The 18128-nt window shown below is 42.9% G+C and overlaps 2 protein-coding genes across 2 annotated transcripts in view; one reads left to right on the top strand and one right to left on the bottom strand.

Moving 5' to 3' along the window:
* Window positions 1-13146, top strand: part of LOC147159217 (uncharacterized) — a 46985-nt gene extending 33839 nt beyond the window's left edge. Inside the window, exons 13-17 of the mRNA XM_086059047.1 lie at window positions 5287-5357; window positions 5442-5552; window positions 5803-5900; window positions 9566-9635; window positions 12763-13146. Coding sequence (XP_085915173.1) covers window positions 5287-5357; window positions 5442-5552; window positions 5803-5900; window positions 9566-9635; window positions 12763-13014 — 602 coding nt within the window. The 3' untranslated portion in view covers window positions 13015-13146. The remainder of the gene's footprint in view (window positions 1-5286; window positions 5358-5441; window positions 5553-5802; window positions 5901-9565; window positions 9636-12762) is intronic.
* Window positions 13147-15115: 1969 nt separating this feature from the next.
* ascl1a (achaete-scute family bHLH transcription factor 1a) lies at window positions 15116-16641 on the bottom strand. Its single transcript, XM_086058188.1, has 2 exons — window positions 15758-16641; window positions 15116-15662 (listed from the first exon to the last, which is right to left on the bottom strand). The coding sequence occupies exon 1, from the start codon at window positions 16321-16323 to the stop codon at window positions 15766-15768; it is 558 nt and encodes a 185-aa protein (XP_085914314.1). The 5' UTR covers window positions 16324-16641; the 3' UTR covers window positions 15116-15662; window positions 15758-15765.
* Window positions 16642-18128: the final 1487 nt, after the last annotated feature.

The following is an 18128-nucleotide window of genomic DNA, read 5'->3' as shown; positions in this document are numbered from 1 at the left end:
CCTCCCAAACTGTTTTCTCTGCCCTGTTGTTGCCGTCTGTTGGTGTTGGCGCCCTGCAGCACTTTGGAGTTTTGCATTGCTAATTGTGCGGCGCACGCACATTCTTGTTGTCGCTCAACTGCTTGGAGACGACAAAAAAAGAAAAAAGAAAATGTTGCCATTCATATAATTGCGTTTTATGTACTGTATTTATGGAACAGGTGGCAAAATAGAGAGAAAGTTTTGGATTGTTGTTTTAAGGCTCTCTCACATACAATTAAAGTGCATATAAGTTACCCCCAAAGCCTTTTAAATAATAACAATGAAATGTAAATACACTCTAAAAACAGTTGGGTCAAAAATAACCCAACCATGGGTCAAAAATGGACCGATCAAATTGACCCATTAAGTGGATCGGTCCATTTTTTTATCCATAATTGGGTTACTTTTGACCCAACTTTTCTTTTTTTCTTTTTTTTGAGTGTACTGTAGTATAATATAATTTGTAAATATTGTACTAAGCAAGCAAATATAAATAATTAAATAAATAAATATACTACATATAAATATAATTGCTGATAAAAATATATTAGGGACATCATTAAAGAATCAATAAATTTAGACAATATATAATACATGTAGACTATGTATCGCTAGTAGTCTTCTATGAGTCCTTGGTGTCAACAAGAAGGCTGGCAAACACCTGGCGGCCCCGGGGGTCAGCCCCACTTTTGCCCCGCCCACTTGCTTCTGACTTTTTACCTGAGGGGAGCAAGTCACCAGTCAGCAATTACGCAAGGATGAATGCAAGCGTGTGCGCGCGCGTGCCGAGCTCCGCGTCCTTTTATGTAAGGCGTGTTTGCCCCGGCGTGTTTACCGTCACCCGCCATTGACGAGCGGCGGGCGGCGTGCAAAATGGCCGCCGCATCTGTCAAAAGCTCCAAAACGGGCCACAATGGGCCTCGTTGACGGCGCCACCTTAAGGAGCGGCCGTGTCATAATAGGCCGTGATTTGGCTATTGTGGAGGCTATCTGCGCACATCTGTGGGCGCAGATAGCACAGGTGGGCGTGCGGAGCCGGCTGATTGGTCGACGGGGGAGCGAGCGTGCGAGCGTGCGTGCGTGCGTGTGTCAGTAACTTTGTGGTTTGCGGTGAGGCCACGAGCGTGGCGGCTATGTGTGTGCCTTTGTTTGCTTTGCCTTCAGCGCGCGCTAATAAGCACTCGCGCACAAATACACACTCACTCACCTGCCCACTTTTACACGCACACGCATAACATGAAAGTGGGCAATAGTGTGTTATTGTTTGTAGCTTGCTCACTTAGTTGGTTCCCGCTTAATCCCAGACTTTTGTTTGCGGCTCCTCATCAACACTAAATCCAAAGTGTCCCATCATGCCTTTCAACAAAGCTCACATTCAGCACGAGCACCCCCCCCCCCCCAGCCCAGCAACCCCCCACCCCCCTACCCCACTTTTTCTCTTCACTCTTTTTATTTTTAATAGCCGGAGAATGTCACCGGCCTACTTCGGCGACCCCCAAAAATACGTGCCGAGGACAATTGAGAGCAGCCAGCGTTCACACGTGACAAAAAGGTTCAAGGAGATTTGGTGCCGATCCGGGCGCGGACATTGTGTCATTTCAACATTTTCCTCCATTTAACATAAACCTTGTATTGAAAAATTGGACAATGCGTTAGATTGATAATAGACATTATAATGGAAAATGGACCAAATGGAAGGAATCAATTTGAGTGTGTTCCAATGTGTGTTTGTCTGAGTCTGTCTGGGGAGGTGGAAAATGGATCCCCGCCAGCGCGTGGGATTGTTTGTCATGTTTTCCATGTGTCAAGATGGCGTCCACCAGCAAGCGCTCAATGAGCCGCTCATGACGGACATCATCTAGAATGATGGACAGTAATGCTTTTGTTTATTTTGCCTTGTCATATTTTATTTTTCCTGACTTTCACTTCCTTCTTTTGTTTGAATTTCCCGACACAGTTGATCACATTTAAAGTGTAAAAAAAAAAATACACTTAAGCCTGGTTCATGCGGTGAGATTTTAAAGGGAACCTTAAACATGTTTTGACAATAATATGTTATTTTTGACCTCACTCGTCTAAACATGACATTCTGATTAATATTATATTTGTGGAATATGAGTTATGAAGCAAAATCCAGATTATTCAGGGCTTAGGCAACGACCAATCACAGCCCACCTGCTTTTTGAAGCTGCGCTGTGATTGGTTGTTGCCTGAGACCTGACCAACTGTGATGTCATTTTCACTCGACAGCAAGTGGCAAAATGGCCGCCTGCTGAGATGGATAAAAACGGCTGGATTTTGCTGCTTAACTCATATTCCACTAACGCAATATTAATATATTTAGATTAGTGGGGCTGCAAATTATTGGCAATAATTTTTTTGGGGGGGGGGGTTGGACTTCTCTTTTAACATTGTCGGCAGACTTCCAAAAAATATTGGTACATATATCAGAGATTTTTTTTTCACCTGTTAGCATGCAGCTAACAGTTAGCATGTACTCTTCTTGAGTACATACTTTAACTGTTTAGCATTAGCATTCATTTGCAATCCTCATATTATAATTAGAATAATATTAAGATTGCATTAGTAATCAAAGTCTGCAACAGGTTTAATATGACAAATAAAATATCACAAAAAAAAAAGTGTACTATTGATGGTTGAGCTGGACAAATAAAATTATGGTGGTTTATGTGTGTTTTTGCCTGAAAATATGGGGGAAATTATTAAAAAATGTTGGTTCCTAAATTGCCCTGCAATTCTGAAAATTAATAAATTTTTGACTTTGGGCTCTCATGGTGTCATTTTCTGCCTCAGCACTGAGGCACATTTTATTTTAATTTCCGACAAAATAAGCTGAGGGGGGAAAATACCGAGTACTTTGTTTGCAGGCAAAATCAGCCACTAACTAATGTAATGTAAACAAACATGGCGGAAACAACAAAACAAACAAACAAAGCAGTGGTGACTCCAAAGTGAAGTGTGTTCGCTGCTTACATCTTTTGTCCATTCACACAAAATACATGTCTGGAGCTGTAGGTCCCTTCGCATACCCAGAGGAGCTAAGGACCCCTTAGCTGTCTCCAGCCATGCCTGCGTGATGGCAAAACAAACGCAGGAATCACTGAAGTCTCTGGTTACAGATTGCCAGTGTCTTTCCCTCCCTCTTTCTGTCTCATCTTTCTCCATCCAGTCGTCCGGGTGATGAACATTTTCTGCTCGGCTTGACAGCAAAGGCGCAACCTGTGCTGCTGCTGGAAAAAAAAAAAAAAAAAATAGGAGAAAAGGCGTCAGCCGCTGGAGTGGAATCAGATAAGACTCTCAGGCGGCAGCTTTTCCAGGCCGGCTTTGTCCCGCCGCTGGTCCTCCCTCAATCTCTCACTCCAATGCACCTTTTGTGGTCAGAGCCTCCAACCCCCAAAAGACGGAGATGAGGGCCAAGCAGGTAGCGCCTCGCCATTTTCAAACCCAGCTGACTTGTGAGATATTTGCAAACAGATGCCGGAGCTTTCTTTTTTCTCTTTTGGGATCTATCAAGCTTCAACAAGTCAAGTTGACTGCACGCCAATGTCGCACTCTGCATGACAAAGGCGGAGGCCCGCTTTGGATGAGAACTAAGCTGATAAATGGCCCGAGTCGCACAAAGCCCGCCGGTCCAGAGGTTTAAGTCAGACGCACTGATATCAACACTGCCGCTTCCCCTCCGACAACACCCCCCCCCCCCCCCCCTTCCTTCCACAGGCAATGAATAAGGGTCTTTATGTGGCACGGTCACTCTCATCTGCTAAATTGAAGTGGCAGCAGCTTAAAAGCCAACAACCCCTCCCCAAGCCGTGATTGTCTCTCACTCACTTTTGCGACTGGAAATGCTCGGACCTTTATGGCGAGTCAACAAAATGACAACAAACCAAAAAAATCAAATTCCTCCCAGTTAAAGAGCCAACCATTATAAAATGTTTTAATTACATAGCCGTCGGGCAAAATCTAGTCCAAAATGAACCAAAATGGCGGGCTATCTGTATTTTATTTTTATTTCAGGCATGGGTTCTTGAGACATTTTTGTGGGTCTACTCATGATGGACGTATCTACCACATTTCATGCTGATAAGTGATACAAGCTTCAGGGGCTGAATTTTCCACAAAATAAAAAAAATATAAATAAATCCAGGGTACAAGTTTCTGAGAAATGACCACCAGAGGTGGCAAATCCAGGTCCAGGAAGTAAAGACCCTGCCACAGTTTGGCTGTAGCCCCAGGTGCTAGCTAGCTAGCTCCCTAGATAGCTCCCCAGTTGCTTGTTTACCTGCTAGGGAGCTAGCTAGCCTGCCACAGTTAGGCTAGCTCTGCTAGCTTGTTCCCTAAGGAGCTAGCAGGCTAGCACAAGGGGCTAAAGCCCAACTTTGGCAGGGTTTTTACTTTCTGGACCTGGATTTGCCATCTCTGATAACCACTAAAATGGATGTTTTGAACCAAAATGGCAGTTTTTCTGTGTCTTTTCAGAAATGACTTGAGACTTTTTGTATGTCTGCGCATGATAAATCTGTCTACCAAATTTCATGTCACTGAGTGAAACCGGCTTTGGAGGCTGGATTTTCAAACCCGTTTGAAAGCCCCCTTGTGGGGTGGGGGGGGGGGGGTGACAACTTCGAACCAACATAGCAGAGTACCTGTGTCTTTTTGGGCATGGCTTCTTCAGACTGTTTTGTGGGTTTACTCATAATAGACATATCTACCAAATTTCATGTTGCTAAATCAAACTGTCTTCAGGGGCTGAATTTTCAAAGGATTGCTAATTTTATGCATTTTGCCATTTGTAATGAAAGACTTTCTGATCTCTCTGGATGGAGCGAGTGTACCTAATTAACTGACCAGCCATTGTGTGTCTCGCTTTGGGCCTCCCTAGTGGAAGATCATGAATGAATTACCATATTGATGATGTGGTTTCCCTTTTGGGGAATTCAATCAGGAATCTTTGCCCCGGCCTCCCCTGTGACTCCTCCGACAACTAATAAGCTGCTTTTATAGAAAGAACTATTAACCCTCTCTCGCTCGCACATCCACGCACGCACGCATGCACGCACACACGCACACGCACCCTCAGGCCAACTGGACCCACTCCTGTGAACCACTCGCCCCGCATTGTCCTGCCTGCCTGCCTGACCCCATGTTGCCCAGAAGGGGACAATTCAATCCCTCTCATGCTTTAGCGTCCATAGAAATTGGGTGTTCCTATTAATTTGAACGTCTGTCGTCTTGTTGTCTTTGCAGTCGACTTTTTGGCAAAGTTCTGCATCTTCAGTCCGGAGAAGCTGGAAGAGTACAAGAGAGCCTTTCAAGCAGTAAGTTTTGAAAGAAATAAAAAAAATTAAATCACGGGCAAAAGTATTGGGACACCCCCCAATGGAATGTCGCATATTTTGCAGGAAGACTCCGACGCTGATGGTTACATCTCCTGCATCCAAGTGGTGGACGCCCTCAAGCAAATTGTCCCGGCCGATCTCCTCTCCGATGAGGAGGAGATTTATGTTTACAGGGTTTGTTATTTTTCCATATTTTAGTTATAGTGTTACCGTGCTATAGTGCAGGTTTTTCAACAAAAGCTTATGTGTTTTTAACTGTATGCAGGCAAGTGTGACAGCTTCGCTCATTTAATGTCTGTTAGCCCGTCAATGCCATTTCCCATTATATGTTAGCGTTAAGCTAGAGCAAAGCTACGTTGAAGATTTTACAATTACAATTTTTCTTTCACACATTTTTCTCTTTTTTTTTTTTTTGATTTTTTAGATTCTGGCCCTGGTGGACTTCCGCGTGACAGACGGCCTGGTGGACTTGAGACTCTTTGCCGTCATCGCCAGCCTGGCGCAGAAGATTGCTGCCATGGAGTGAGTTAACCAGCTAAATATGAAGAACGTATGCGATACGCACGTTCCTACTGGCTGGGAAAAACGACGTTAAAAAATATATATATTTTGCAGAGGGAGAGCGGACCACCGTCAAAGCAAATTCAATTTATGAGTCATTCTCAAATGTTAATAATTTAAAAGATGGCAAGGTCAAAATAAAAACATCACATGAGATTTGGTATATGGGGGCCTTAATGGGTTATATAGTTAGCTACGCCCAATCTGGATTGAATCTGGAATAAAATATGATTGAGATTAACGTTAGCGTTGACTCTGCGTATGTGGAGCAGATTTCATTGAAATCGGGTGAAATTTGACAGATTTTGTATTTTTAAGGTGTCTGGTATAAACTATAGGATTTTGTTGTTACATACAATGCAATTATGTTTAAGTCATATTTTTTTTTTAATTAACCCAATTCAAATTGTAGTATGTTTGGAAATACTATGCTCATCATTCAAAGTATTTTTTTTTATTTGTCTAATATGAACAATTCAGATTTATTTTTGACAAATTTGATCCCCCCCCTACCCTTTTTATTAGAAATATTTCACATTAAATAATAAAGTTCACCTAATTTAAATGCCATCGTCCATTCAAGTATTCTCTGTTAAGGTTTGCCTATGAATAAATAATTTAAAGCTGTAATAGGTAGCAATTTGCTCAAAAATATCTTTACAATTGCCATATTATTTAACCATTTATGATCTTCTAATTAGCCGATTAACACCACAGCTGTTCCCGGTGGTTACTCATGAATTTCCCGCCCTCTGTCTGTCGCAATGTGCACGTGAGAAGGGAGTCTGCAGTTTCATTTTTCGGCCACATGTGGCAGCAGCTTTAAGCAATTTATAAATATGTATTACTAATTTTATTTATGTTCATAATGTTTTATTTAAAAAATTTAACCCATTACCTCAGAACTATTTTTCTCATTAAAATATGTATTTTATATATTTTGCCCATTTTTTTATTTACCAACTTAAGCACTATATTATACTTAATATTAAAACAGAATAATTACATAAATGTTTTCGTTGTGCGCATAGTGAACGTGAGAAGGGTGTGTGCAGTGTTTTTTTTGGCCACAAGTGGCAGTAGCGTTTTGAAATTCAATTTAAGTAATTTAAATATTTAAATTTCAAATATGTATCATATATTTAATTTAGGTTCATAATGTTTTATAAAAAAAATATTAGTAGCAATTTAAAAAACAATTTAGAGCGCAATATTAATCTAATTTAAACTATTTTTCTCATTAAAATATATCCATCCATCCATCCATCTTCTGTACCGCTTGTCCTCACAAGGGTCGCGGGGGTTGCTGGAGCCTATCCCAGCTGGCTTCGGGCAGTAGGCGGGGTACACCCTGTACTGGTTGCCAGCCAATCGCAAAATTAAATTAAAATATATATTTTCTGTATTTTTATTTTTTAAGGTTTGCCCAATATAACAGTTTTTTTGTAAAATAGAATAATAATAACAATTTTATCATTAGATTTTATATCAAAACAGAATAATTTTATACAATATTTTGATCTTATTTCAACCGACTCATCCTTTAAATTCTCACCACAAAGCTAAATCAAGTAAGAATCGAGTCACACAAATATCCTTGGTGGCGGTAATAAGTGCAAACTGTCGTATGCAGAAATATCTCGACAAATGATTGAAAAAAAAAAGAAAAAAAAAAGCATGTGTGCCGTCCTTGTGCTGCCTCGACTCCCCCCATATGCGTGACATTCCCACACACAGCGCCGTCTTCCTGCCCCGGGGGTCTTTGTGGCCCCCTTGTGACGGGAGCCGGCCCAGAGCCGCCCGACCGGGGAGGTCCCGGCGGGGTCAAGGCCCGCTCCCGGTGCCCCCCCCCCCCCCCCCCCCCCGCTATGAGGGCTCCCTCTCACCGGGGTCACGGGTCCCGAGATTTACGTCCGCGGCCCGTCGGCGTATTTTAAAGATCCACGTGTTGCGAGGAGATCATCGGATGATAGCGAGGAGGAGGAGGAGGAGGAGGAAGAGGAGGAGAACAATAGCATCCTTCTGCCGCCTCGTCCCCATCCGATCCTCTTACCTGCGGCCCGGGCTAATCCCGATGCCTCTAATCCCGCTTTACGTGCGAGCTGCAACTGTACTCACACAATCGGCCTTTGAAAGCTGAGCAGGCGTCTCCAATTTGCATTGATTGTACCCGTAAAGCTCGCGCAAATGCCGTAAAAAGACGCCTGCCGGGAGGGACAAAAAAAATGTTAAGAGGGCAGGCCACAAAAACATCAAAGGCAGCGACCACAAGAATAAATCATTCTGCAGATATGTATGTAGCAAAAATAACTATACATGTATTCATGAATAAATAGGCTAACGACAACAATAGATAGCCATTTTGGCAGGTCAAGTCACATGACCCACCAGTGTGTCATCAACCGAAATTAGTGACAGGAAGTTGTCATCGCTGTTGATTGACGCCGCAGTTCAAAGTAGGTCACAAGACGCTCATGGTGGAGACCGCCCCAAAAAAAAATGAAGGGAGGGGATTACGTAAGCAACAAGTCTGCTGTGGTAGCCCAGTAGGAGGCCCAGGGAGGGAAAATGGGTTAGGTTGCTATTGACGCGCACACACGCGCCCCCCCATCCTGGTTTGCGCGAGCCATTATCATGCCAGTGTCCTCGACACACAGTAGCATTTGGACTCTTTTACCTCTAACCAAGTGCAATTAATGATCATTAGCTGCCCTGTCCTGCCTCATCCCCATCAAGCAGGCCTGCCCCTCCCCAAATTGCCCGCCACACCGCAGCCAATCACGGCGCAGGAGCGCTGAGGCGTAACGTGCACTCGCTGGCCCATTCTTCGGCATCCAGCCGGGGAGGGGCTCGTTAGGACATTCCGATTGTTTATACTGTCCCATCCCAAAAAAAAAAAATGCATTATTTATTATTTAAAAAGAATACTTCTATTTAAATGTTGTGATTAAAAATATATATAATAAATAAATACATTTAAAATAAATTAATTATTTATTATTTGAAAAAAAATACTTCAATTAAAATTTTATTAAATGAATAAAATATCATCAAAATTTAAGTATTTAAAGAATCCTGAATTCCTTATACTAGGAAAAAATAATAATTTATGATGAGTAGAGTACTTAATTCCAAGGATGATATTTTTTTAATTATTATTTTATTTTACTTTTTATTACTCTATATTATAGCATTGAATACTTTTGTAAAATAGATGACATTATTTCAACTAATTCCCCATTGTTTATGACTGTCCCGCCGGACCTACTTTTTGGTGTCACCCACTTTCTCGCCCCCCACCCCCCCCCCCCCCTCCTTCATCTTCCATGCAAACCCCCCAGAACCACACACACACACACACGCCAGCCCCCCACCACTCAGCCCCAAAGCAGTTGTAGCCGTTATTGTGGCGGGACGTGTGTGTGTGCCCACGCATTGTTTGGCAGCCAGGCCGCGCTGAACAACCACAATGAACTCACAACACTTTACCATCAGCGCAAACGCAACGTGGCACGGGACCGGCCGGCCGCCCTGCCCGCCAAAAACTAAACAAAAAAAAAAAAACATCAGTCGCCAAAAGCACGCTGGCACCAAAATGAGCGGTTGTCTTTTTCTCTCTCTTGCAGTGACTTCATGAGGTCGCTGGTCACCAACATGGACTTTCGCTCCCTGGAAGTACGACTCTTCAAAGTCAAGGTAACACTTGACCTCCAAAATTCTCATTATTGGCTTGTACGAGATCTTATCCTGCAATATTTGATTACTCGACATCTCGAGTGTGCGATATTGATTTAAAATGCAACTTGAGTCACCAATGTTGGCAATACTACCGTAGCCTACATCTTGACTCGGCAATTCTGACCTAGTCTACGTCATGACTCAACAATCATGGCTGATTTTACATCTAAACTCACTCAATTCTGTCCAAGTCTACAACTGAGTCAGCAATTTTGACCTTGTCTACACCATTACTCAGCAATACTGACCTTGTCTGCCCCTGAGTCAGCAATATTGTTCTAGTCTAGACCTTGATTCAGCAAAATTGACATGGCAATATTAACAAAACACCTTGACTCAGCAATTCTGACACGTCATGACTCAACAATCTTGGCCGACTTTACATCTAAACTCAACTCAACTCAATTCTGACCAAGTCTACAACTGAGTCAGCAATTTTGACCTTGCCTACACCATTACTCAGCAATACTGACCTCGTCTGCCTCTGAGTCAGCAATATTGTTCTAGTCTAGACCTTGACTCAGCAAAATTGACATGGCAATATTAACACGGTCTATACCTTGACTCAGCAATTCTGACCTAGTCTATGTCATGACTCAACAATCATGGCTGATTTTACATCTAACTCAACTCAATTCTGTCCAAGTCTACACCCTGAGTCAGCAATTCAGATCTTGTTTACACCATGACTCAGCAATACTGACCTAGTCTGCCCTTTGAGTGAGCAATATTGACCCAATCTAGATCTTAACTCCGCAAAATCCGATTAATCTACATGTTCACATGGCAATATTAACAAAACACCTTGACTCAGCAATTTTGACACGTCATGACTCAACAGTCTTGGCCGACTTTACATCTAAACTCAACTCAATTCCGACCAAGTCTGCACCCTCAGTCAGCAATTCTGACCTTGTATGCACCATGACTCGGCAATACTGACTTAGTCCGCCATGTTGAGTCAGCAATAATGGCCTAGAGTCGAGACCTTGATTCAGCAAAATTTGACTACTTTACAGCTTGACTGTGATATTGACTTAGACAACTTGCAATGTTGGTAAAACTACAATAACCTACACCTTGACTCAGCAATTCGTAGCAATATTTGACTACTTCTTGGCGATATGAATCAAATCTACACTTTGACTCAGCAATTCTGATCTCTACATTTTGCCTCAACAATTTGGGCCGACCTGAGGCTCAATTCATTATTGACCTAGTTTACACCTTGAGTCAGCAAAACTATCCCATTCAGTGACTGCAAGGGCATCTCATGTGCTCGCCCCCTTTGGTTCACCCATAGAATTTAAATGGAATGTAGGTCAGGGCTCGGGCTCGTCTGGGTCTTTTGTTGACGTTTTGGGCCAAAGTTGCCAAGAAGTCCAAAATAAAGTGAATCTTCTGTTGCAGATGTGATGATGCACGAATGAATGAATCTGATTTGAAGTTGATTTTTTTTTTTTTTTAAACGATGATTCCATAAAAGGGGGTTTCCCAGCAAGAAAATGGCGGCCGTCTGCTTTTTCCTTTTCTCAGATTAGCTGCTTTAATCTCATTAAAGGGCCCTTGTAATCAGCTCTCGTAAAAACACACACACACACACACACACACACTGTCTCTCTCTCTCTCTCTCTCTCTCTCTCTCTCTCTCTTCTCTCTCTCTCCTCTTCTCTCTCTCTCTCTCTCCTCTCTCTCTCTCTCTCTCTCCTCTCTCTCTCTCTCTCTCTCTCTCTCTCTCTCTCTCTCTCTCTCTCTCTCATCCATGTATACTGTGCAGATGCTGACAAACATTCTCTCAGTAAACACTCACGCCCGCATTTACACACTCTCACCATTACACCACACGCGCACGCACGCGCACGCACGTACACAGCTGGCCAGCCAGCTCGCAGGTTTCTTTGCAGCTTTGTAGTGGCCGAGCTGTCAGAGATAGCGTTGTTATGCTGCAAGCTTTACAAGGGGAAATTGGCTAATTGCCAAGGTGGGGATTAGTTGCACGCCCCCCACCCCACTCCTCTCTCTCTCTCTCTCTCTCTCTCTCGCTCCTTCTTCCTCTCCCTCTCCCTCCCCCTCCTCACCTTCCCCAGCAATTATTCTCCAGCCTGCATTAAGTGTGCAAACAGGTGCACTCCAACAAGAGCACAAACAGGCTGAGGTAATCTGACGCCCGCCGGACCCGCTCACTCACACGTACATAACTACACACACACACACACGCACGCACACACTTCAACAACAAAAACACACCCAACACACACTTCCATGGAGAGGTGCCGCCACTTAAAATTGCACACAAACTGCTGGCTCCCTTTCTTAATCCCACCTAGACAACATTTAAAACAGTAGCAAAGTGATAAATTTCGGATATAATTTTCATTCATGTTATTCAATAGTTGGCTAATTAATTATAATTAAATTAATTATAAATAATACATTTACAAATGGAAAATGGGTCATTTTAAGTTGTGTATTTGCTGTACATTATAAAATGCAAAATTTGTCAAATAACCTATTTTACATATGCATGCAACATTCTTTATTTTTGTTGAACAATAGGTAAATTAGTGATAATTAAAGTAGTTATGAATACAATTAATTAGTTTTATAATGAAACACTATTTTACATCCAAATTTTGAATTTTTTAACCTCATCTACAAATGTCATTATATTTTGCATAACATTTGGATAAAAAAAATAAATTTAATAATGTTTTTGCTTAGTTAGATGAAATCTAAATAATACAATCAAAACGCATCTAATTAAATTATTAGCTAGTTATAAATAAACTATTGGTCACGTTTTTTTTTTATTACATTGAACTTTTTTGTATTTATTTTACTAAAAAAATGTACTTCAGAATGCATAATAATCATAAAAAAAAATGCTAAAATACAAGTTTCTCGCATAGTTAATTGATTATGAAAATTAATTATTTGATTATTAAAATAACAGATTTTACGTACCCATTTTGTCGTCACGCTGTGAATGACCCGCTCCATTTTGTCCCATTTAAAAATCAAATAATGCTCTTGTTGACACCTTGCAAGATATTAATATCAATAGTGATAAAGTGACCAATTGCAGCAGCTCTTCCTGTTCCTCCTGGAGGAGCATCGCGCGGAGGCGGGCGGGCGGCGAGGTTTCATCAGCGCCGAGCAGCTGGCACTGGAGCTGAAAGCGGGCGGCATCCGGCCGGCGCAGGAGGCGGCCATCGCTCGCCAGCTGCGGAAGCTTCCGCCGCTCGACCTGATCGACTTCCTGGCCTACCTGCCGCTCTTCATGCTCATCCACTTGTCGGTCGTGGCCAACCCGCTCGACGACGCCCCGCAACTCTGACCGGGTAGGTGGGACGCCAAATGCAAACGCATCTGTACGGTTGCTTAAAAAGTCAAACGCTGTTTGAATGTCAGGAGAGAATGTGCCAGGGGCTGTACCTAATAAAGTGTCCTCAAAGATGTCACAACAAATACAAAATAAAAGGTGAAATGAGCACAAAAAAAAAACAGTAAGTGAAGGTTGCTGTCTGTGGTCCTGAAATGTCTTCAATCAACATTGTTCCATTGACTCTGCAATATCCAAACCCCGACTCAGAAATACTTTCTTACTCTAAAATCTGACATTTGCCTACTCGAAACCTTGATTCGGAAATATACCCACAACACTTCACAGTCTTGACCCAGCTCGTCGAAACCTTGACTCAGCAATATTTGTTCTCTATTCTCAACCTTGACTCAGCAACATCTGTCTGGTTTACCCCTTGATTTAGCAATATTGACCTAGTCCTAACCTTGACTCAGCAATATTGACCAAGTCCAAACCTTGACTTGGCAATATTGGCTCGGTATAAACCTTGACTCAGCGATATTTTCATAGTGTAAACTATGGGTCAGCAATATAGACTTCTTGGTTAAGCTTGGACTTGGCAATATTTGCCTACTTTAAACCTTGACTCAGCAATATTGACCTCGTCACCACTCACCTTAAGTTGCTCTCTAAAGTCTAGTCCGTAGCTTGACTCGGCAGAATCTACTTTTTCTACAAATTGACTCTGCAAAGTGTCCTGCCGTTTAAATCTTGACTCGGGAATATTTGGCCGGTCTAAATCTTGACTCATCAATATTGTCGGTATTTGTTTCTCTGGCAACATTGCACCAAGCAGGTTGTGTAGCACACGCTGCCTGCTGTGTGCTTATCATGCAAATGCGGCGATGCAACAATCAGTCTGCAATGAATACTCCGCCCATCAGATATTAGACGGCGCCATTGTCGCCAATTGGACGCGGCCCCCCGCACGCCTGACAGACCCTAACGCACTCTGACAGCCCACCACGCGGGAACTTAAGATTCAGACTAAACTTTTTTTTTTCTTTTTTTTCCTCTGACATTTAGCAGACGTGTTGCATTCAAGCGTCGTCGGCTAAATGACAATCAGTGTACAAATCATTCCGTTTGGAGACCATTTTCCCTTATCTTTAGTGACGCTTGTATGAAAATGAAAAGTGACTTTAATTTGAGCCGTTTGCATGTTTCCAGTCTTGCTGATTGAAAATAAAAAGAAACAAGGACCACCAAGATCTTGTGTTTTTAGGCGGGAACTCGAACGGCGAGTGACTCGTGTGGCACGACGCTGCGTGTCAGCAGGCACACGCCAAAAGCCTCCCATCCCCTCCCTCACCTGTCAAACTTAGTTTAGGCTGAACCCCCACCAATCCACCCCCCATCCACACACACACACACACACACACACACACACACACACACACACACACACACACACACACACCCTTCTCTCTTTCCTCCACTTGTGCACTTTTGTTGTGTTTTGTGCTTCAAATGAGGATCAACGTTCACTTAAACTTCCTTTGGAGGAATACATTTAATAAAACAGGAAGAAATTATATTACATGTGGAACTCTAAAAACAGTTGGGTCAAAAATAACCCAACTTTGGGTCAAAAATGGACCGATCCTCTGCTTGGGTCATTTTGACCCAACTTTTAGTCAAGAAATGGGCCTTTTAGTGTAAAACAACTCATAAATATTGGTCGGATCCTTTAGGGGTAAAAAAAGAAAAGAAAAAAAAAAGGGACATTTTGTATAAAACAACCCAGAAAGTTCAAATAAATTGGATCGGTTCATTTTTGATCCATAATTGGGTTACTTTTTACCCAACTGTTTTTAGAGTGTAAAATTGTTAAATATGACCCATTTGGGCCCCCCCAAAAAAAAATAAAAAAAAAATAAATAAAATAAAATAAATACAAAATAAAATAAATACAAAATAAAATAAATACAAAATAAAATAAATACAAAATAAAATAAATACAAAATAAAATAAAATAAATGAACCAACAGTCGAATTCAGTAGCAAATCATTTATTGTTGCACTGTAGAAAATATGCTTTTCATTATTATTATTTTTCGGCTGATAAAAATAATAGTTCCCAACATGATAAACGCTGGCTTGTTTGGACACTTTGACTTGACTAGCTGCATAATAAGTTTTGATCATGGACAAATTGACACGTTTAAATAAGACACGTCGGTGCTGCGTTCAGGGAAGGAATAACACGTGACATATATAGAATTATGTAAGCAAAATATATACAAAAAAAAAGATGTGTACAAAAAGGTCTATAAATCTCTTGATATAGAAAAATAGTTTATATATTTGCAAAAACAGCGGAGCACTCGATAGATAGAATTTCCTACAACTTGGAAGCATTTCCGGGCTGTTTTGACAAAGGCCGATTGGATTTAGCATAGTTTCTTCTTCGTCTCCTCCTTGTTATTGTTAATATTAAATAACGTGCTGCACGTTTTTTGTGTGTGGTCTTGACAGCAGACCCCCCCAAAAGTCTCTCCGCGTGTGCGCGTCCCCATTCGACCCTCCAGCAGGGCTTCTCCTCACATCTTTTTGCAGACTTTTTTGTTTGAGCCTCCTCCGGGACCACCCGGGCTTACAAACAGACTGGATTCTTTCTCCTGTGTAGAAGAAAAAAAGTTGGTTGTAACCTGATGGAGATGACTTGGGTTACGGTGGGGGGGGGGGGGACTGTCCTAGAGGGGTTTGGTCTTACCCAGAAGTTCAGAACCAGTTGGTGAAGTCGAGGAGCTCCTGCTCCTCCGGGCTGAGGGGGTCGTACGACACCTCATCCGACGAGTAGGACGACACGGGCGAGCCGGCCATGGAGTTCATATCGGCCGCCGGGTAGCCCTGCGCCATGCCGGGCGATGACGTCAGCACGCCCGCCTGGAAGGCGGCGCTGACGGCGTCGTGCTCGTCCAGCAGCTGCTGCAGCGCGCGGATGTACTCGACGGCCGAGCGGAGGGTCTCCACTTTGCTCATCTTCTTGTTGGCGGCGCCGTTGGGGACGTGCTCGCGCAAGGTGGCGAAGCCGTTGTTGACCAGCTTGACCCGGTTGCGCTCGCGCTCGTTGCGGCGCGCCACGGCGTGAGGCTGCTGCGGGGGCAGCGAGTAGCCGAAGGCGGCGAAGTTCAGGCGGCGCTTGCAGCGCAGGAGCTCCGGGGAGGTCGAGCGCGGGGGACGCTTGGCGGACGACGACGACGCCGGCGCTTTGCCGCTCGGGCTCAGCGGGATGCTCTGCGCGGTGAATAAGCAGGCGGGGGCGGGGGCGAGCTCCATGGTGCACTCCGGAAAAGGTCAATTTAAAAGATCGGGTGGAAAGTTGGTTTAAAAAAAAAAAAAAAAAAAGTTGAAAAGAAAGTAGGTTTTTTTCCCCAAGTTTTGACGTTGCAAATTTATTCAAAAACTTATTTTAAAAAAAATCTAAAAAATAAGTTAGAGGGGAAAAAAAGAAAACTAAGCAACAAACAAAAAAAAAAAAGCCACTTTTTTCCTAATTGAACACAAGTTTTCCCGGTGCGTGTCTCGCTCGTGTCGGTCACGTGGTTAGACGCGCGCGTCTCCTCTGTGCGTGCGTGACTGCCTGCGGTGGTGCGTCGCGAGTGGTGGAGTGTGACCAGGAGACAAGAGGCGGCCGCTTTTCAACGGCCGCCGACGGACGGCCGGCCGCGTGGCCACACCTTGGCTCCGCCCATCTCGCCGGTGCGATGCGCGCGCCTGACGCGTGCCACTTGGAGCACTAAACAAACAGTGTGTGCGTGTGTGTGCGTGTGTGTGCGTGTGTGTCGAGAAAAAACAAGTGCAGTTAACGAAAGCTTAGATACTAATATGCAAATTTGTTTTTCATTTGAGAAAAAAAGCCAAATATTTACATTTTTACATCATTTCATGCTTGACTAAATTGCAATTGTGAATGCTCCCTTTTATTTGTCTCTTGTTCCATTTTTTCATTTCCCGTAAATCAAATTCATGAATTATTGTTGATTTAATGAAATTCCTCACAAAGGTTTTTTTTTGTTTTTATTTTTGCTAATGTTCGCATATAGGTTATCATTGCTTAACTATATGAAAACTTGAAAGAAAAAAGTTAGTTTTTTAAAAATGTGTTTTGTGTCATTTATAGCTTTTGGTTTGTATTTGATATTGATTTTCTTATTATGAACAATAACAATACACCGGCACATTATTAGCACTTTGACTGCCCCGCTTTCCTTGTTTTGTCTCACTTGCTTGACCCAAAAGCATTCATGATTGTTGTTGATGTTCACGTCTCTGAATATGCGTGCTTTTGTTTTGTTGTATGATGACATTTTACAGGTGTGATTTTACCAGAGTTGTGTGGTAGGATTGAGACTCCGTGTCTAACTTCATCTCATCGGCACTTAAATGTCATTTTCAGCTCTTTCAAAATGCGTTTGAGTCGGCATTTGTTCTCTGCGGAAAAGGACTCCAATGTGCTAATTATGGCATTACTGAAACAAGAAACCACACTTTGCGGCATGCATTGTGTAACTTCAAAAAGAGTGCTACAGTAAAAGTATGTGTGTCAACAGTGTGTGTTAATATTTTGTCATTATCATGCAAAGAAGTCGACGGATTCGCATTCAGATTATTTTCATTGTTTCGGTCCAGAACGAAGAGTTGCATCCTCTTGCTGATGTTCCAAGTTGAAATTTTCCACTTGGATTGGAGCGGATCATCGTCCATATGAAAAAAGGGAGCCGGGGGGGTGGGGGGGGGGGTGTTTGGGGGGGGGGGGGGGTCAACATATCTTTGTGTGCGATTGGCTCCACTTGATAGTGTTACAGTAGCGTCCAGCAGGCGCTGTGCTGTGTGTGTTATTGTCGCTTTGGCAAAGTGCGACATAATAAGACTTGTCAGTCAGGCTGGAACAAAACACAGCAAAGTGTAGCCCCCCCCTCCCCCCCTCAGCCCTCCCTGCACCTCTGTCCCCCCTCCCTTTCCTACTCCCTCCTTTATTCCCGTCCCTGCGTCCTGAAGAGGGATTGTAATAAATTGCGCAATTTTCTGCGTTGGTCGTGGCATTCAAAATCGAGCTTGCATTGAGGGAGACCCCCACTCTC

Source organism: Leptonotus elevatus, chromosome 17 (genome assembly GCF_054856555.1).
Source record: "Leptonotus elevatus isolate MCC_2025b chromosome 17, RoL_Lele_1.0, whole genome shotgun sequence".
In the NCBI taxonomy this organism is placed as follows: domain Eukaryota; kingdom Metazoa; phylum Chordata; class Actinopteri; order Syngnathiformes; family Syngnathidae; genus Leptonotus; species Leptonotus elevatus.
The sequence above is the reverse complement of the archived record's forward strand: the minus strand, read 5'-3'. Positions and strand labels throughout refer to the sequence as shown.